The following is a 22049-nucleotide window of genomic DNA, read 5'->3' on the forward strand; positions in this document are numbered from 1 at the left end:
CTTTTTCTTTGGGGAATTGCCAATCTGGCAATGGTAAAATTATACACAACTCTGAAATGATTTGTTGCTCAGAACTGGCTGCCTCAAAGACATACAGTAAATGTAGTTTTTCCCTCTCTTCACGTCAGGAACAAAGCAGATCATATGTGTGTGTCACCGAGAAGGGAAAGCTGGGACTTTGGCACCATCATCTTGACACACATCTTTCCTTTCAGGTGAATGCCAACTAATGTCATCACACAGAGCTACTTAACAGAAGAAAGTTCTCACAAACACATCATCCATGAGCAGGGCTACTCTCTACCAGCTGTTCTGACAGGATAGGTGAGGAACCAGGCTCCAGTACTGAGAGTGTATATTGCACTGATTCCAATGGCTGAAGTGTTTGTAAAAATCTTCACGGTAGGTTTACATTCTTGAGATGCTGGCACATGTACAGGCAACTTTTCATGCTAGCTAGCGCACACACAATTGGAATACAAGTCTGCTCCCACTGCAGTCATTGGGAGTTTAGCCATCGACTTCTATGGCAACCAGACTGGACTCTTTATCTTTGAAAATGATATTCAAGAGATAAGTAAAAATAATTAGAGCCAAAATCTACCAGGCTCTGTTAAAAATGGTGATTTCAGCAAAAAATGAACCTTTTTAAAAAAGAAAATGAGATTGTCAGTAGTAGCCCTTTGTCCATAAATAGGGCCTGTTGCAGCCGTTACATATGTAAGTAGCCACATTGAGGTCAATGCCATTACTCATGTGAGTAAAAGTTGCATTCTTCAGCCCACAGTATTTTGTCAAAGAAGAAATGAAACATTTTTATGATGAACAAGAGACAGTTCAGCTGCTTATGTTTAATGTTCCAGTATTGAATTTTCTAACTTTTTTTTGTGCTTCCTAGTAAACAACTCATGAGATCTGGATATCCCTGTAGTGCCTGGGAAGCAGTGGCTCCTCCAGATTCTTCAGAGGAAGAATCCATGAGGAAATTTGGCCAAATTCCTCTCCTGAACCATTTCCAGAATATTGATGTGTTTCACCCTCTCTCTTGGCTAATATGAAGATGCAACCTTAGTCAGTCCAGATGGTGGATTCTGAAGCAGCCAGATTACTTAACATTCTTTTTGAAAGGCCCTTTCTTCCTGTAGGAACAGGTCTATTTTGTGATTTTAAAAGGAAAGCAAAAGAATTCTGGTTTCTTTCAATATAATTTGGAATGACACAAAGGAACAATTGCTGACCGGCTTCACTGCTGTAGCACAGGAAAGTATGACGCATCAGTAGCAAGTTCCCATTTCAAGTAAGACAATAGGCTCAAACACAAGGGTGTCAAGCCCCTGTCAACTACAGCAGGGGCATCCAAGTCATGTGAGGTAAGAATCCGAGTGCTTGCAGTTGTTAATTATCAAAGTACGAAAGTTCTAGTTACAATATCATGGATGGGGGGGGGGGGGGGGAAGAGGCCCTTCATATTTAACCGTCTCAAAGTCAGCACAACTGATTTGGTGAAAATGATCCTACAAAATTCATTCTCTTTCTAAAAATTACAGCTCAACCGAAATTTGAGAACAACTTGACCAACCAACAAAAGGGAATTAAGGTGGAAATCAGCATTCAGCCTTAACTATTATCTGCGCTGCTCAAGTCCACTAAAAATACATGAGATGCTTGTGTCTCATGCTGCCAATTCAGCATAGTGACTTTACACGACAGCAGCAGGCTTTATAATAGCATATGAGGCTAGTTTTAACTATTCTAGTCTTGATGGGGCACATCCCAAGTACATCTAACCAGTGCACATTGTGCAGGGAGTGGCAAGGGTGAGGTTATGTCCAAATTTCTTAACCAGCTGACCAAATGCATTCGAAGACTGTGCAGCCACATCAGTAATGCCAACTGGGTAATAGGTTTGCTATGATGACCTAAGCAGTCAGGTACTTATGGCTGACACCCTCACAGAAGAAGAGGCTGACTGCTACTGGCTTAATTCAAACTAGCAGTGGAGACTTAACCACCCACCTCCAGAGAAAGCTTAAGTAGGACCCACCTTTCTTGAAGGTCGTGTAGACTCTGCTCAGCTCTATGAAGCCCTTCTAGGTCTTTCATCATCCTCTTCACGTGCTCCTTTGAGTAGCGGTTCTGGATGTAGGCAAACCAGCAGCCACCCACTCCAATGACAATGGACACCACCAACATGAAATCCTTTAGGTGGTTATGACGAGTTACTGGGGAAAAAAAGAGTTGCAAATAGATAGTTTAATTCAAAGACAGAAATATGATGATCTGCTTTGCCATGTTTTCTTTGGACCACAAGGAAAAAATTAACAGCACTAGAAAGAATTATGGACAAAGGCTACGTCTTCACTATCCGCCGTATCGGCGGGTAGCAATCGATTTCTCGGGGATCGATATATCGCGTCTCATCTAGATGCGATATATTGATCCCCGAATGAGCTCCTGTCGACTCCAGAACTCCACCAACCCGAACGGCGGTAGCGGAGTCGACATGGGGAGCCGCAGACGTCGATCCCGCACCGTGAGGACGGTAGGTAATTCGATATAAGATACTTCGACTTCAGCTACGTTATTCACGTAGCTGAAGTTGCGTATCTTAGATTGATTTCCCCCCGTAGTGTAGACCAGCCCTTAGAAACACAGCAGGCAAGAAGGACTGATGCCCACCCATACCTACAAATCCCCTTGAAATCACCAGAAAACACACCTATCTTCCTTAACAAACGACCCCAAACCAACGCTGGAGAGAAGGCTCAGACACTTCGGTGACGGGCATGGTATAAGAACCCTTAATTTAATGGTGTAACGCTCTGTACCTTGGGGGAACACTCAGCACCCCCATGTTCATCCTTGTAAAATGATTGTGTGGTATCCAGTGCAAAGTTTGTCATGTTGGGTGTCTTCGGAAGGCTCATGATGCACTGAGCATGGTTGTTATAGTGATGTTACAGGTTGTAATTTCATGTATATAGTTATGAGGCTGAAAATGTATCCTTATGGCTTAAAATAAGCCCAGGCAAAAACTCTCCAGGAGCAGAGGGCCAGTTCACACCTCAACAGGGCGTATATGGGACGAACCCAGCCCAGCCTCACAGGAACAAAGGACACTTCCCTAGGCAGCAACAAAAGAATCTGTTGGACTCTCAAGTGAGTCACCCCCCTTTCCTTTGGTCCGTTTAGAACTGTGATGAGGTAATGCTCACCTGACTCTGAAGGGGGGGGGGCAAAGCCAAGAGAGAAGAAAGAACATGATAAAAGGGAGAAATGTTTGCCAGGCTCTTCCTCTCTTCTACCTACATCTATAGACACCACCACCAAGCGACTGAAGCGCTGATCAAAGAGGAGAGCCTGGCTGAAGAGCAACCAGCCAGCCTGTGGTGAGAAGGATCTAAGGCCTGGTCTACACTGGGGAGGGTGTCGAACTAAGGTACGCAAGTTCAGCTACGGTATGCGTAGCTGAACTCGAACTACTCACCTGTCCAGACGCCGTGGGATTGAAGTCCGCGGCTCCCCCGTCGACTCCGCCACCGCCATTCCCGGTGGTGGAGTTCCGGAGTTGACGGGCGCGCGTTTGGAGTTCGAACTATCGCGTCTAGATTAGATGCGATAGTTCGAACTCCGAGAAGTCGAACTCTACGCGTCGACCCGGCAGGTAAGTATAGACCTACCCTAAGTTTGTAGGGACATTGAAAGTGTTAAGATCAGCTTGGAATTCACTTTGCTTTTATCTCATTTGACCAAATCTGACTTGTTATGCTTTGACTTATAATCACTTAAAATCTATCTTTTGTAGTTAATAAATCTGTTTGTTTATTCTACCTGAAGCAGTGCGCTTGGTTTGAAGCATGTCAGAGACTCCCCTTGGGATACCAAGCCTGGTACATATCAATTTCTTTGTTAAACTGACAAACTCATAAAAGCTTGCAGCATCCAGCAGGCATAACTGGACACTGCAAGACGGAGGTTCCTAGTGTTGTGTCTGGGACCGGAGATACTGGCTAGTGTTATTCGGTTGCACAATCCGAGGAGCAGCTCACATGCCAGAGGCTGTGCGTGAACAGCCTGGGAGTGGGGGTTCTCACAGCAGAGCAGGGTAAGGCTGGCTCCCAGAGTCAAGGATTGGAGTGACCTAGCAGATCACTGGTCCAGATAACACCAGAGGGGAATGTCACAAATGGGTCATGTCCTAGCTACATCAAAGACTGAATGCTGATCTGTCAACCATTATGACAGCTGCACTCCTCTGGGCCAGTGCAGATCTCAAAGCCCAAGACAAAGCACAGGAGAGCTGTGGAGAAAGCATTCTCTGATGAGGGGATCTGGCTACAGAACAAACTTGCCGAGAAGATGAGGCAAATTTGGAGTCTGATTATCTTTAGAGAACGTTGCAAAATCTTCATATATAAAAAAGCCATTTTATCTTAATAGTGACACAACACTGACAGTCCCTCTTTCTCTAAGCCCTTACCAATAAAAAGGATCGAATTAATAAAATTTAAACCCCACCCCACCCTGTTGTTGTTAGCAGAACGCTGACCTCAAAAAGGGAGAAGTGCCAAAAGGTGAATGAAATTGTAGCAGGGTGCTGGTGCACAAGCACCTAATTAGCCCCTGCTCAGCCAGCCTCAATCAGGGGAAATAGATTGGGGCTGGGGAGAAGGCTGGTGCCTGGCCTCAGGAACTGGCTGCACCTGTGGGCCTGCTCAGAGGAGAGCTATAACGGCTGGCTGGCAGCCAGTGCAAGGGGGGGATTGGCCAGGGAAGGGGTAGTCTCCAGAGAGAAGGGAGAACCCCTGTAAAGAGGAGACCAAAGCCTTGTAAACTTTGTATATAGTGTTGCTGGTGGTGGGTACTAGATGTAAATAAAAACCACGGGTGCTGCAAAAGAGAAGCCTGAAGGTGCTTTATTAAAGGAGCCCAGAGCAGCGGGGAGGCAGGCCAGGAAAGGACCCGGTTACAGAAATCCACTTGGGAATTTGCTATTGCTTTTAAAGGGAGTATGCTTAGATCCTACAGTGATGAGAGGCACCATAAAGCGCTAAGATAAACAAACAGAACCTAGAAAGATATGAAATTCTTTCCCAGTGCCCTAATTAGGCTAAGCCATTTAACCTTTTGCACGGGAACAAGAGTCATCATAGCTGGGCATCTAACCACACTGGGGGCTAGGGGTTACCTCTGGTGTATAATTTATAAAAATCCTGGAAAAATAGACTCTTACTAGGATTTCCAAGGACAGAGAATATCAGACATTAGCCACCTTTAATATTTAACCAAAACTACGTTTTGGTTTCCTCTCACTGGGACAAACACTGAGCTAGATCCTGTGACCCTCAGCTACATTCAAGTCAACTCCACGAGAGCCTACTTGGATGAGTCAGGGCTGCAGACCAGGCCCACAGGAGTCTGTTCACCTGGCAGGTACAAAATGAGGAATCAAAAGAAACATCCCAGAAATCAATCATTAAGAGGAGCGCCTCACTTCATCTAAAATGGAAGGATTTTTATGAGGAGTTTACATAACGCCTACCCTCAAGAGAATAGTTAACCCTGAGGGTGCAGGGCATTTCCAAAGTACTTGGAGCAATCAGACCATTTCTGGATTCGGAGATTAGAGTGGCTAAGATCCAAAGAGCTATAAGAGGGCTAACAAGCAACGCAAGATCGGTTCTTAGAGGGATTATCATTTAAGTTGTGTGATGCATTCTCACAGCTACCTTATAAAGAAAGTAACTGTCTTTTTGGGGAGATCAGATGATATCCCCATCTCTTCCTTTACATGTTAAGAAGCCTGCACCTCAGCAGTAATGTAAGCAGATCCTCAAAGCTACGCTCCCTCTCACAGGCCAAATGCTTTATTAGGTACTATCTGTGAGATTCTTCCACTAACAGTAATTAGGCTGGAGGGCGATTTCACCCACTGTGGTCCAACAGGTAAAGATGGGATTTGATACTTCTCGTAACGCAGTGAGCCTCATCAAATAAGCATCCAACTCCTCCTAGTCCTGTCAGTGGGAACAGCTTGACATGGAGAAGTGAGTATTTGTGATGGAAGTTCAAAAAATAAATGGCTAAAACTTCATGGGACAGATCCCAAAGTGCCTAGAAAAATCACATCTAGATAATTTAAAGATGATAGAAAATAGTTACTTTCCCTCCACACACACTTTAATCTGAGGAACTTCAAACACTTCCATACACATAAATTAAGCCTCACAACACCCCTGAGAGGTACACAATACATTACACACATTTTACAGATGGGTAAACTGAGACACAAATGACTTGTCCAAGATCACTCTAAAAGTCAGTGAAAGAGCTGTGAAAAAAGAACTCCGCCGTTCTGGCCCTATTCTAATCTGGCAGAGAAAGGGGTAACATGAGCCAATGACTAGAAGTTAAAGCTAGATATGTTCAGACTGGAAACAAGGCATAATTTTTTAAAGTTGAAAGTAATTAACCACTGGAACAATTTACCAAAGGTTGTGGTGGATTCTCATCACTGACATTTTTTAAATCACAATTAGATGTTTCTCCAAAAGATCTGCTATGGGAATTATTTGGGGGAGGTTCTATGGCCTGTGTTATAGAGAAGGTCAGACTAGATGATCACAATGGTCCCTTCAGGTCTTGGAATCTACGAATCTATGAAATTATTAGACAACAATTCCTCGTGTGAAAGTATGGCTTAGACTCTGGATAGAAGACGAATGCAATGAGGTGCCTCATCACTTGAAAAAAGTGAGAGATTGTCACTGATGGGGAGCTAGTGATTCCTAGATTACCCATGATTTACATTGCGTAGAAGCCTATGCAGGGCTCAACCCCCACCGCAGCCCTATTTTGAGGGCATGAGTGGTGCACATGCTGTGTGCTGACATTTGCTGAAGAGTGATTTCTGAGTTGGACAGAGCTCAAAGTCCCATTTTCATTTCCATCCTTTCCTGGAGATTTAGGCAAAGATACTGGAAGACATTAAGAGAGGCCATTATCTGCCATAGCATACTATGAAACCCCATCTTGGTTTAAGTTTTAACAGCTTTGGGGTTTGGATCCTAGCAGTAAGAGTGGATTAACAGGCACCTTCAAGACCTACTACAATGCTGTATTTCCCAGGGAAATTTCCATTATGTCTTTGTGAAGTTGGCTCCTTTCCCCTAAGCAGATTATTACGGTGCCTCCTGTTTGCTGTGGTAATGACTCTGAAACAGCAAGTGCTGGATTTTTACATTTCTTATTCTCTCCTGACTGAGGAGGAATGAGTGGGTGGCTGGGCTGGTACCCCTCTGCATGTGACTTCACCACCGACCTCGCCCACCTTGCTCAGAGTTGTGGGGTGTCTACAGCTCCCCCACCACAATAAACTCCATTTGGGTCTCCGCATGTGTAAATTTCTAGCTCAATTTGGGCCAAGCTGGAGTGATGGGTGGGTAAACTGAACCCAGATTTCTTTTCCCTGTAATCTAGGAGAAATGAATACAGTTTAAGATTATTAACAAGAAGCTAATGGATGCATTTTTCTTTTTGTCACTGGGTTCTAACAACAGGCTTTGATTGTGCCAGGTAAGAAATGGAAGTGTTGCAACTCAAAGGGTACGCCTACACTACTCGCCGAATCGGTGGGTAGTGATTGATCTATCAGAGATCGATTTATCACGTCTAGTGTAGACATGATAAATCAATCCCCAATCGCTCTGCCGTCAACTCCTGTACTCCACCGCGGCGAGAGGCGGAAGCGGAGTCAACAGGGGAGCGGCGGCTGTCAACCCTGCGCCGTGAGGGCACGAGGTAAGCTGAAGTTGCGTATTTTAGGTCAATCCCCCCTCAGTGTAAACCAGGCTTAAGTTACCTTTTTCATTTGTTCACAAATCTTTCTGTTTGACATTTGGTAACACCACATCACATTAAGACTCAAGCCTGTAAAAATGTGCCATTTATAATATCCTATCGTGTATAAGGTACAGTACACAGATAGTCAGATAAACATATACAAAAGCAGAGAGGGGAAAGAGCAACTACGCACAAAACACTACAGATCTTTGGAACGAGAAGTCTAGCAGGCGGGACACTGGCAGGAAACAGGATAAAAATGGATTAACACAATCTATTCCTAACCAGGATGTGCTTGCTATACCTCCTGGAATGCATCTATGCCCTTGATGTATTCATGAAGGGCCGAGCAATGTAAAACCGACAGGATATTCAGAAGGGCATATGAAATGCTGCACCATCCTTTCCTCATGAAGCCCAAGCATTAGGGAAAGTTTGGGAGACGTTCAGATAAGAGATGAAGCCCCTACAGCTCAAGATGGTTCTATGCTGTCAAGAAATAATCAGTTACAGGCCAGAAAGACAGCACTTGACCAAACCTTGAAGGAAAGGCAAAAAGTTGATATAATTAGCATTTTACAGTAATTTGTGCCACTACAATGCGATACATGTGTCCTTGTAAAATAAATGGGACAGGAGCAATATTTATTCCATTTACAGATATCTTTGCGTAATGCTGACAGACCCCGGTCATCAGCAGGTAGGATCGAACCTGGGGCCTCTGGAGCTTAGTGCATGAGCCTCTACTGCATGAGCTAAAAGCCAACGGGTGTAGAGCAGACTCATTTAACTCTCTCTAAGTGGTCTCAGTGCCACTAGATGGGACAGAACACCACACCCAGAAGGTGTGTGGGTTACATACTTCCCCTAGCTGAGAAGCCCATCCCGAGCTGCAGAGACTTCCCAGTTGAAATCCCGGATGAGCCCCAATTTGTAATGCTGACAGACCCCGGTCGTCAGCATCAAACCTGGAACCTCTAGAGCTTAATGCATGAGCTAAAAGCCACCTGGCTGTTAGCTAAGGGTGTGGAGCAGACTCATTAATTGCTCTCTCTTTAAGTGGTCTCCATGCCACTAGACAGGACAGAATACCAGCTCCAGAAGGTGCATGGGTTACATTTGCACCCCTACTGGGATCCAGTATAGTCAATAGACTTCTAGTCAATTCACCTCCCTCTCATTCAATCCATGCCCCAGGCACAGAAGACAAGGATGATGGAACTGAATAGTTCTAAAAAAATCCAGCTTCAGACACTGATATGGAGCCAAAACATGAAGAGCTGCTGATTAAAGGAAGTGGAAGAGGAGGATGTTGACCAGCCCACCAAGGAGAGAGAGAATGAACAAAGGAAGACCTTAACGATTCAATATTTGGTTTTTGTTCTGGGAATCAGTATGTTTTTGTAATCTCTGTATATCAATGCACCTCCAGGAAACAGCACACTTGGGCCCCTCCAGCTCAGCTAAACAGGATTCAAAACAAGGATGGAAAACCCTGGCACTCCCTCTGCCAGGCGCTGATATCAGATCAGATAAGTAGTTGCTGCCTTCAGTGATCAAACTGTCCCCTTAACTGCATACAAGAAACACATCAGCAATTTAGTTATAATCTATGCAGCATGAGAGAAAGAAAAAGCCAATTGAACCCACTGCTGCAGTGAAAGAAAGAAATACCACACAACTTGGGGGGAGACTGAATTCACTCATGCTTACATGCCAGTGGATATGGAAATCACGGCTCTGAGATGAAGCATTACAGTCCATGGAAAGGCATGTGTAGCTCAATCTGAGAACGACATCATCAAGCACTATGAGAGCACATGCAGCAGGAAGCAGACATGCAGAAGCAGACCCTGGGAAACGTGACAAAGAAAGCAGCACGTATCAATGAGTAGGCTGAGTCGCCTGAATGGCAGCGCCAACCGGGAGACTCAAAGAATGTTCTGCATAAGGAAAGCTCACAAAAGGCTTCAAGCCAAGAAAAGCCGCCATGTGCAGCAACTGCTCTATCCTGCAGAAGTGGAGAAAATGAATGAAAGTGGAAAGGGCCACAGTGAACCTTAGCAGGCAAACTGGATGAAATACCACATTTCACCATCTGGGGGACAGGCTAAATACTGCTGAACCTCTGCCACCTGTGGAGGGCTGAGTTAGAAACTGCAGCAAATAAGGTTCAAAAGAGAAAGTAATTCACATGGGTTCAGTTTACATGTCCTTGCAATCTGAAGTATGAATGAGAAAGATAGGAACATACTTTGCAAGAGGTGGAGAGGGAGAACATTATGCATAATCCAAGGAAGCAGTATTCAATTTTCTACCAAGACCGCCTAAAGGAATATTAGGATTAGATCTCGCTCATTTCTTCTATAAATGCTAAATGAGTAAGGGAGATGGATGGAACAAACTGAAAAGTGATATCACCAGTAGTTGTTGACTCACGAGCAAGCTTTTCACTCTGGCACAGTCCTCATTGGCTCAATCTGTTATGCAGTGTAACGCATTATAGACCTTTGCTCCCAGTGGTCATGGTCTATTTACTTTAGGTTTCTCTATGATGCCAATAACAACATTCACTCTGCTGGAAATGAAGCTGCATTAACCTGATAGGGTCATCCTTATCAGTGACGATGAGTAATGATTTCTGGAGTCACTCACGTACACTGCTGCTGAAGTCTGTGGTAGGGAAGTGTGATGGGGTGTATTCCCCACATTGGCCCTGAGAGGGCAAATTAGGCCAGTCAGGCCTAATTAACAAATTAAGCAGCAAGTAGGGGAGAGATGTAGGCTAAAAGGAGGCCACTAATTAGGAACAGGCACCGCTGGGCAGGAACAAGTGAGACCTGTACAAAGCCCAGGAGCTGCAAGTAGCAAAGGGGGGCGACAGGGAAGGATGCCACTGTCACTCCCTGAGAGGAGGGAGAGTGGCTGGCAAACCCAAAGAGAGAGGGGAGCCAGTTATATAGGAAGTAGTCCAGGGAAACAGCAGCAAGGGCTAGGACCATACAGGCCTTCGCTGCATGTTCTAGGGTCCCTGGGCTTGAACCCAAAGTAGAGGGTGGGCCTGGGTTCCCCTACCAGCCACTGGGAAGTGGCGCAGGGCGTTGGAGATGCCAGACAGACAGCTGGTCCAGAAGGAGTCTGATTCCACTGGAAGGGGAGGACCTTAGTGACCTGGCCGGAGGGCCAAGCCATGGACAGCAAGCTGCAGCTCCAGGAGGGGGCTGCAGGGTGAAAGAGACAACGGGTAGAGACAACACCAGAGGAAGGCAGCACCTGGCAAGAGCTAATCCCAGAGTTGCCAGGAGGAGGCGCCTCCGTGACAAGAAGTAAAAAGACAAAAGCCACGAGCATATGCAAAATAACACATGAAATGGATGTGAAGAATCCATGCTACCTGTGCTGAGGAGGGCTGTGCTTATCTTACCTAGTGAAAACTGACTATGGTGTTTTCAACATGCTAGAAACCCAGGCTCTTTTGGAGTAAAACTACAAGCATAACCTCCATCAGACCGATTGCCTGGAGGTGAGGGAAGGATAACTACAAAAAAGGCCACAAAACTGAAATACTGATTTTGCCTCTTTTCGCAGCATCTGCTCATCCTGGGAACAAGGAGAAAAGCTGGACCCTGAAGGCAGCAGATAAATGGCCAGTGGCTTGAGAGCAGGTGTTACTGACCCTATTCTGAGAATATCACGGACATGGAAGGTGTGAGCACCAAAGCAAAGTATGATGCTGTTGCTACTACTGGGGAAGATGAAGAGGAGGACACAGGAACATTCTGGGTATTTATCATAAGGCGATGGAGCCTGGCGAATCATGATATAAATAGACTCCTTCCATTATATATGATTGATGGCTCTTGATGAATTTGTTGTTCCTCCCTGATTCAGCTCATACAGCAGCCCCCCGCCCCCTTAAAACTCAAACTGAAGCTGCTGGAAAGACATGCCACTAAAGAGAGTTATGAGCAATGGACAATGAGCACATGACACTCTCAGTGTTACAGCCTTGAGATTTAGAGAACACCCTACTTCAGTGTTTCTCAGGTCTGGTCTACACTACAGACTTAGATCAGTAAAACTACAATGCTCAGCGGTGTGAAAAATCCACACTCCTGAGCAACATTGTTATACCAACCTAACCTCCATGTAGACAGTGCTATGTCGGCAGAAGAGTTTCTCCCACCGATGTAGCTACCACCTCCAGGGAGGCGGATTAACTACGCCCATGGGAGAGCTCTCTCCCATCGGCTTAGAGTGTCTTCATTAACGTGCTACAGTGGCACGGCTGCATTGGTGCAGCTGTGCCAATGCAGCATTTTAAGTGTAGACGTTCCCTCAAATGTTTCTGGTCGGAGGCCCCAGCTGGGATGGACTGGCTTCTTGGCATGCTGCCTTGTGTCATGTCCCAATACAGTTGCTGCCATCTCCTCTTTTCTGTGCATTATTCTTCTTAGTTAGTTTTGCTGTGATACTTGTGTTTTGCTACCCTTTCCCGTTCCCGACCTCACGAGACGGTTACACGCTGATCAAAGTGAGGATGGCCATGAGGCTGGACCATATGGGCCCTTATGGCTGGGCTGCGTGCCATGGGAGTGAAGAAGAGACGTTTGGCGTGCAGGCTGCCGGCTGAGCCTGCAGCCACGTACGCATGGGCTGGTCCTGTTGGCTATGTTAAAGGGTATTATGGGAGCAGGAAGTGAAGACAGGCTGCTTCCAAGGAGACACCTGACACTTTAGCCTCAGGAGGAGAAGCATGTTGGTACAGCAGAGGGTAAAACAAATCTGGAGTCATTCAGCTTTCCTCCAGCCATTGCTACTCTTCTTTTTCACCAAAAACTAATCTGGCATCCTTAAGGTTGAGAAATAATCTCCTCTTGTTTATCAGAATAGGGCCATGTCTACACTCCAGGGACTACATTAGCATAGCTATGCTGCCTTATACACAGCCTACACCTTCGATACGGCACACCGCCTTCCTGAGCAATGGTAGCTAGGCCAACAGAAGCATTTTCCCATCGACCTAGAAGTGTCTACACTGGGGGTTAAGTCAGCATAGCTAACCCTGAGTGATGGAACTATGTCACCCTAAATTTTAGGTGTACACCAGGCCTACGACTACCAGAACTTCAGCAGAAATTGGCCAACAGAAAAGCACAGGCCAAAATGCAAAGGGAACATATCCTGAAAGGTCTGAGATAGGACCATTTCTGCAGTTCAATAAAAATGGCACAATGTTCACCTTGCAAATTAAAACAAAAAACTAATTTTAAACTGGAGCATCTTATTATAGGAATTTTAAACAATTACCCTCTTTGTTGATAAACAAAAACTGAAGCCATCTGCTACACACTAAACAATTAAGGTGCTTATATAGCAATAAATCTTAGCTATTGCTTTTCTCAGCCTACCATTTGATTAAATATATTTAAAGTACTAGTTGCTAGAATGCAAACAAACAATGCAAACCTGTTATCTAAGTGCAAAGAGAGAAACTGAATGGATCCTCTGAGGAAGGCCTGTCTCTGTATGTGATGAAGATGGTTCTAGGCACTGCTGGCGTATGAATACATAAAGAAGTATACAGAAATAATTTCATATTCATGACCTTAAGATGCAAAATCAAGATCCTGGTTAATCATAGAATCACAGGGTTGGAAGGGACTTCAGGAGGTCATCTAGTCCAACCCCCTGCTCAAAGCAGGACCAAACCCAACTAAATCATCCCAGCCAGGGCTTTGTCAAGCCTGACCTTAAAAACCTCTAAGGATGGAGATTCCACCACCTCCCTAGGTAACCCATTCCAGTGCTCCACCACCCTCCTAGTGAAAAAGTTTTTCCTAATGTCCAACCTAAACCTCCCACTCTGCATCTTGAGACCATTACTCCTTGTTCTGTCATCTTCTACCACTGAGAACAGTCTAGATCCATCCTCTTTGGAACCCCCTTTCAGGTAGTTGAAAGCAGCTATCAAATCCCCCCTCATTCTTCTCTTCTGCAGACTAAACCATCCCAGTTCCCTCAGCCTCTCCTCATAAGTCATGTGCCTCCGCTGGACTCTCTCCAATTTATCCACATCCTTCTTGTAGTCTGGGGCCCAAAACTGGACACAGTACTCCAAATGAGGCCTCACCAGTGCTGAGTAGAGGGGAATGATCACATCCCTCGATCTGCTGGAAATGCCCCTACTTATACAACCCAAAATGCCATTAGCCTTCTTGGCAACAAGGGCACACTGTTGACTCATATTCAGCTTTTCGTCCACCGTAACCCCTAGGTCCTTTTCTGCAGAACTGCTGCCCAGCCATTCGGTCCCTAGTCTGTAACAGTGCATGGGATTCTTCCGTCCTAAGTGCAGGACTCTGCACTTGTCCTTGTGGAACCTCATCATATTTCTTTTGGCCCAATCCTCTAATTTGTCTAGGTCCCTCTGTATCCTATCCCTACCCTCCAGCGTATCAACCACTCCTCCCAGTTTAGTGTCATCTGCAAACTTGCTAAGGGTGCAGTCCACACCATCCTCCAGATCGTTAATGAAGATATTGAATAAAACCGGCCCCAGCACAGACCCTTGGGGCACTCTACTTGATACCGGCTGCCAACTAGACATGGAACCATTGATCACTACCCGTTGAGCCCGACCATCTAGCCAGTTTTCTATCCACCTTACCGTCCATTCATCCAGCCCATACTTCTTTAACTTGCTGGCAAGAATACTGTGGGAGACTGTATCAAAAGCTTTGCTAAAGTCCAGAAATAGCACATCCACTGCTTTCCCCTCATCCACAGAGCCGGTTATCTCATCATAATATTCAGTCACACATCAACTCCCTGCACATTCAAATTCCTTTCCAACACTGGCAAGCACTAATGGGAGCTTCCCCTGGCTAGATTTCCTTGAAGCCGACAAAACAATTCCTCATTGGGGTGGCACTATTATGCCACCACAGCCTGGTGTCTTTCCCCAGGTACCCACTGTCGATTTGTTTCTGTCAAGAGTTGGATAAGGGAATAATAATATTTGTTACATAATTACAAAAGGGCACTGGTGGGGGAGAAAGGAGGGAGCCCAGAGATGGGGTGGTAGGTGGTGTGGGTGGGGCTGGGGGAGCCCAGGGCTGGGGCAGCAGGGGAGTGCAGGGGGGAGCCCAGGGCTGGGGTGGGGGGCAGCCAAAAATTACTTTGCTTGGGGCAGCAAAAAACCTAGAGCCGGCCCTGAAAATAGATCATCAATAAGCCCAAGTAAATCTGATTAATCTTCCAGTCTTAGGCCACGTCTACACTACCCGCCGGGAGGGTAGTAATCGATCTATTGGGGATCGATTTATCGCATCTCATCTAGACACGATAAATCGATCCCCAAATCGATGCCCATACTCCACCTCGGCAGGAGGAGTAAGCGGAGTCGACAGGGGAGCCGCAGCGGTCGACTTGCCGCTGTGAGGATGGCCAGGTAAGTCGAACCAAGATACTTTGACTTCGCGTAGCTGAAGTTGTGTATCTTAGATAGATTTCCCCCCCCAGTGTAGACCAGCACTTATATAGGTATCCTCCCATCCCAAGACTGTCTGCTGGCCACTTTTATCTTAGCTATTTCTAAGGGTATGCCTACACTACAAAATTAAGTCAAATTTATAGAAGTCTGTTTTTTAGAAATCATTTTTATACAGTTGATTGTGTGTGTCCCCACACAAAATGCTCTACGTGCATTAAGTCAGCGGACTGCGTCCACAGTACCAAGGCTAGCATCAAATTCCAGAGCGTTGCACTGTGGGTAGCTGTGAGTAGCTATCCCACAGTTCCAGCAGTCTCCGCTGCCCATTGGGATTCTGGGTTGAGATCCCAATGCCCGATGGGGCAAAAACAGTGTCGCGGGTGGTTCTGGGTACATGTCGTCAGGCCCCCCTCTCCCTCCCTTTCTCCCTCCGTGAAAGCAACGGCAGACAATCGTTCCGCACCTTTTTTCCTGGGTTACCTGAGCAGACACCATACCACGGCAAGCATGGAGCCCGCTCAGCTCACCGTCACCATACGTCTCCTGGGTGCTGGCAGACGTGGGACTGCATTGCTACAGAGCACCAGCTCATTGCCTTTTGGCAAAGACGGTGCATTACGATTGGTAGCCATCGTTGTCATATTCCTGGGTGCTCTTTTAGCCGACCTTGGTGAAATTGGTCAGGGGCGCCTGAGCAGACATGGGAGTGACTCAACCAGGTCATTCCCATCTTCTGGCGAGCAGCCAGGAGATGATGATGGCTAGCAGTCCTACTGCACCATCTTCTGGCGAGCAGCCAGGAGATGATGATGGCTAGCAATCGTAATACAGAATCTTCTGCCGAGCACCCAGGAGATGATGATGGTTTGCAGTCATACTGCACCGTCTGCTGATGGCCTATGATGTAAAAGATAGATGGATCAAAACAAGAAATTGACCCGATTTGTTTTGTGAAATCAATGGCCTGCTAAACCCTGGATTTTGAGTTCAATCCTTGAGGGGGCCATTCTGTGTGACAGTTGTTTGTGTTTCTCCTTGATGCAAAGCCACCTCTTTTGTTGATTTTAATTCCCTGTAAGCTATGTCGTCAGTCGCCCCTCCCTCCACCAGAGCAACGGCAGACAATTGTTTCACGCAAAACCAGGTGAGGAGGCGACGGCAGCGCGGTGATGAGAGGGACATGGTCATAGACATCTCACAAAGTACGGGCTGGACAACGTGCACATCATGCTGATGAGCTCTGCAAACACGCTGGCCAAACAGGAAATGAAATTCAAAAGTTCGTGGGCCTTTTCCTGTCTACCTGGCCAGTGCATCTGAGCTGAGAGTGCTGTCCAGAGCGGTCACAACGGAGCACTCTGGGATAGCTCCCGGAGGCCAATACCGTCGAATTGCATCCACACTATCCCAAATTCGACCCGGCGAGGCCGATTTCAGCGCTAATCCCCTCATTGGAGGTGGAGTAAAGAAATCAATTTAAAGAGCCCTTTAAGTAGAAAAAAAGGGTTTTTCGTTGTGTGGCCGGGTCCAGGGTTAAATCAAGCTAACGCTGCTAAATTCACCCTAAAGTCGTAGTGTAGACCAGGCCTCAGGCATATTAAGCTTCTGTACATATAAGCTTTAGCTAAAAGATTTAACAACAATAATCATGCAGATGCAACCATATGAATGGCTCCAAGAGCTCCAGAACCAACCACCTCCATTCTCTTGCATTCTCTTAACGCAGGAACAGGGCATGTAGCAGAGCCAGTCCCTGATCGACGAGCCCAGCTGGCCTGCAGGAGGCTGCCTGACAGGCTACGCCACCTGACTGGTTGGAAGAGTCAGCAGACTGGCTCTTAAGCCCAGCAGCAATTTGGTGGCTGCTCTCTGCATTTGCCCATGGCTGAGATAGCTCCTGCCTCTGCCTCGGACCCAGCCCTGCTCCTGCCCTCTCTCGCTCCACGTAACCCGGTTCTGGCCCTTGGCTTGGATTCCTGGCTTCTAACCTCGGGCTCCCATTCTTGGCTGTCTACTCCAGCTCCAGCCACTGGCTCAGCTGCCCACATCCTGGTCTCTGACAACAGTAATACAAGCCTCCATAAACCAAGGCCATGGAGGAGTTTCATCGGCATGGAAAAATGTAATCATCCATTTAACATATTCACTCACAAAATCAGTGAAATAATTCAGATTAACACTGACTTTAACTCCCAGGCAGGCCAGTTAACCACAACATCCCCTTCCCAAGAAGTGCAGTGCACTAAATTCTGCCAAGTTTCTGCAGGTATCTTGTTCCTAATCCCTTTTATCTAGTAGACCAGAACTGCAAGGCAGAATTTTCACATCTATTATTCTACTTTCCACCCACACTCAATTGCTTAATCCTTCCTCCCCTTTTCAGTTTCCTTTCACCATTCTTGATAGCTACTTTCCCAGTAATTTTCCATTACTGATGCCTTGCCAGCCAAATTCTAGACTCTCCTTAGCCCGAGGCTGTGTGTGTTGCACCAGTGAAGTATCTAGTTTACTAGCCGCACCCTGGATTTGTATCTTTCATCTCTGAATTATTTTATATTTCCAGCTGCCAAGAGTCCTTAGCATTTGACAACGAGTCCTGCTTTTTCAGTTGTATGCTCTCCAAAGAGAAGATACCAGGAAAATTCAGAGGTAGCAAAGTCATTCTAAACAAAGGGCCTTTTTGGTTTCTATAATCTGTTCCTTGCTTTAGCGTGGTTGCCACAAGAAGGAGAACTGAGGTTACCAAAATGGTCTCCCCTAGTTAATCCCCAGGGCCGCCGAGAGCGGGTTCAGACCCCCCAGCAAGAGTGGACCGGCTAAACAGGGCCAATGACCGCCGGGCCCCAGTAATTTGTACCAGCTTCCTCCCCGCCCCCGCCCCGTTGGTCCTATTAATCCCAGCAAAGGAGAATGAGTGTGAGTCACTGCTTGCCAAGGCAGTAATTCAAAGGATCACAGATCAAAGATCTAGCCCACAGGCATCATACTGTACGTTTGAAACCTGTGAGTTAATTTACCCTCCTGTTTTGTGTGCTTGCCCATCAGTGTCGACATTCAGACACAGGACAGTAATTGTGTCACCATGGCAAATGCTGTGGAAGACCCTGAGGTTTTGAAATCTAAAGATGTGTCACCCCTTTGGTGGCCCAAGCAGCCTCTGGGTAGAAGCATTGCTCTGGCCTCTCCAGATGGGCTCCACAAAGACGGCCTTTGTAAGGGGGAGGAAGAAGTGCATGGGGGGAGGAAGGCAAGGGAAACTTCAGACGTAATGAGTTTTGATAAAGTGCATGATCACCACTATTTGCCATGACTCATGTGTAATTCCCCCCCAGTGGTACATGCCACTCACCTGTTCACACACGTGCAGACACTAAGCACACTAATTTGCTTTTAAATCGGTTAAGTGGGGTTTTCTTGACAGCCATTTTAATAAGCTCCTTCCTCCAGAGATACAGTGTTTCCCTCCTCTACAATGGAAAACCTCCCTTAAATTAGCAATTACGAGAGTCTGAATTTTACAGTTGCATTATCATTTAGATTCTGAACTGCTCCCCTGGATGCACTTTCTAGGTACTCCGCACAGTATTTTAGTAGGTGCTGCACAGCTGATGAGAACCATAGGGTTTCTTCCCAGCTATATTCAACTAAGTGAAGTGTAAAATCAAGAACCGCCAGGAGAAATCAGAGGGCTGTTCACGCATGCAAGTTAAAGATACCATGAGGGTAGGGATTAGTAACCACAGAGTCCCTAAGTCCAACTTCCTTCTTTGTATCTACCATCAAAGATTAGCTGACACGAGCATGACACAGCTCGGTGGTGCAGTATGTTTCCTTGGCATATTTAATACCTCACACTTCTTACAGCACTTTCCTTCCAAGGCTCTCAATGCAATTTGCAAAGATTGATGAGTTAGGACTCACCATTACCAGGCCCATTTTACTGATGAGAAATGAAGAGAAGTTCAGTGAGTCACCTATCGTCACACATGCCAGTCTGTGGCAGAGAAAGGCCTCCTGACTCCAACTGCCATGTCCTAAACATAAGACCACACTTCCTGTGTTACTAGATATGTACAACAGGGGACATATTTGCTGGCATATCTCCATACATGAGTATTAGTTCCCTGTGCATGGGAACTGCATTTGCTTCAATTTAAATTATACAGAGCCCTTCCAAACAGGATGGTGAAGACTGACACATAAATGCCTGTAACAAACAAACACACAGTACCTCCCCAATAGTATTGTAAACCACTCAGGGCTTAGCTACATGGTGAAATTGATCAGAATAGCTATTCTGGAATAAAAATGACTTTATTCCACAATAATTACTCTGCTTTGGGAGTGCACAAATTATTCCAGAACTAACTGACTTTTATTCCAGAACAGAGTGTCCACATGGGGAGCTATTATGGAACAGCTTGTTCCACAATGACTATTCCGGTCAATTTCCTTTCACAGACCTTAAGAAACAAAGCAACTGGCCATGAAGCAGAAAATCTTCCAGTTTCTTAGGCATACTCTGAAATTCTGATTATACATCAGAGCCTTCACTAACTAATTTCTTGTATTTTCCTATTTCCTCCGTTGCCATTTTCAAAGCCTACTCAACTCTGGGATGGAACATGATTAGATCAGCATCATTCATCAGAGCTGGCGGCTTTCCATTGATTGCCAGCCAAGACTTGTGTTTACTCTAACACAGTCCTACATACACACAGTGCTATTAAGGTGACCCTTTGGGGTGTTGTATCACCATGGCAGCATAGTGAGATAATTTCCTACTCTCAGATTCCATCCTCTTTACAGAGCGTACCAGAGCTTTCAGGTATTCTGCACCCGGGCTGCGGAAAGCTCTGTGGAAGAAGGAAGACAGTCTTAGCATTTCTCCTTTGCAGATTTCTGCCTCTGTAGCTCAGAGCTTTTGTTTCCAATTGAACACAACTCTCTCTCACTGGGTTTCTTCGTCATTTGCAAGGCGCAGACCAGTATACTTTGTTCTGTATTGCAACTACATTTCTCTTCTTCCACTCTGCTCCTTTTGTGCTCTCACTCTCACAAGGTGCTGTCCTCTCTCTCAGGTTATTGATTCCAAAACAAAGAAGCTGCTGTTAATCAAAATTAAACACGTAACCCGAGCTAGAAAGGCGTCAAGGTGTGGCAACACAAGCTAAAATAAAAATCTATTTCTCTTCATGCTTTTTTACCCGGTTGATGGAAGGGAGACCTTTGGGGACTGAAAATTTCTTCCTGATTTAAAGAAGCAAGATCAGCAAGGCTCACATTATCAATGACTGATTCAGTACCTCAAAGTGGAGCACTCTACACAGTCACACAAAATGTTATAACATGTCCACTTTCTGGGATTAAATCATACCGAATCTGCTGTGGTAATGGGCTTCTACACTCATATGTCAATTTCTATTCTTCCATAGACTGCTGGCAGAAGATTAATAGTGGCCTCAGGTTGCTTAAGTGGCTGGTAAAATGCCCAGTTCCAAATGATTGCAATGATTTAACTTCACTGACGCTGTAACCCTTTCAATTCTTAGTTCTTGAGAACCAGAAACCAAGAGCCAGATCCTCAACAACTCTAATCAATGCCCTTATGGAGAGGAAGCAACAAATATGGCTTTAGGCCACCACTATGGTTCTCTGATCCCTGAGGCTGTTAGGGAGTGGTTAGGTACCCAGAATAATTTAGAGCAGCTTCTGGACTGCTCTAATTTATGCTATCTGGTAAACAGACTCTTATGGGTTGTCATGAAGGTGAAAGATCACTGGATGGAACACAGCGTGTTCTTCTGACAGGGTACTGGGAGAGGTTGGTGTAAAGCTGGCTAAACCGGCTCTCTGCCAGCCAGGGACTCTCTTATGCCAATCCTTAACTGAGTTATTAGGGCAGCTTTGTGGACACTTTCCTAGGTTTACTCCTAGAGGAATTTTGTGCCACTGTGCAAGCGCAGAATTAACGTCCCCCACAGATTTGTTTTCCCCCGCAGAGTAATTGATTCTGACAGGGAGGTGAAGAGAAGTCTGCAATTACACCTTTCACCCACCAGAGGCTGATGTGGAGCCAGAAGAGAGGGCTGCTGGCTCACTGACTGAAACAGCCAGCCACAGAGAGGGAGGAGACAGAGGTACGGGATATGGACAGACAGAGCGGGGCACATGGGGCCACTGGGGAGGGTCACACAGATTGGGGTTCAGAAGGGCTAGTGGCGGAGACAGACTGGAGTGGGGATACAACAGCTAGTGGGGTGACAGCATTTAGCCACAGGCTGAATGAGAGTCAGGGGTGCAGAGACACAAGAAGTGGGGGAGAGGAGTGACTGAGTGGGGGTGCAGGGACACGGAGACAGAAGCAGACATGTCTGACTGAATAGGAGAGGCTAAGGATCAGCATGGGGGAAGCTCCCCAACTCCCTAACAATCCCTCCCCCCCCCCCCAAAAAAAAAAACCCCAAACAAACAGCCAAACTGTTCCATACTATTCCTACTCACACCCAACAAACCTCCAGGTTCATTCCCAGACTCCTTTCTAGCAATTACTTCCTTCTCCCTCCGCTACCCTGACTCCCCCAAGTCTTTGCACTGCTTCTGAGAGGTGTGGGAAATACATTTCTGTATTGTAGTTTAAATGAATTATTACGTTATTAAAATGCCTCATAAGGAATCTATTTGTCAAAAAAACATTCCCTGAATCTTTTGT

At 46.0% G+C, this 22049-nt stretch overlaps 1 protein-coding gene across 7 annotated transcripts in view; it reads right to left on the reverse strand.

The window, feature by feature from the left end:
• STIM1 (stromal interaction molecule 1) overlaps positions 1–22049 on the reverse strand; it is a 165146-nt gene that overhangs the window by 29844 nt on the left and 113253 nt on the right. For all 7 annotated transcript variants that reach the window (XM_039525521.1, XM_039525511.1, XM_039525502.1 and 4 more), the window contains one exon: positions 2045–2222. In XM_039525521.1, the coding sequence (XP_039381455.1) occupies positions 2045–2222 (178 nt within the window). The remainder of the gene's footprint in view (positions 1–2044; positions 2223–22049) is intronic.

Source organism: Mauremys reevesii, linkage group 1 (genome assembly GCF_016161935.1).
Source record: "Mauremys reevesii isolate NIE-2019 linkage group 1, ASM1616193v1, whole genome shotgun sequence".
Lineage (NCBI taxonomy): Eukaryota > Metazoa > Chordata > Testudines > Geoemydidae > Mauremys > Mauremys reevesii.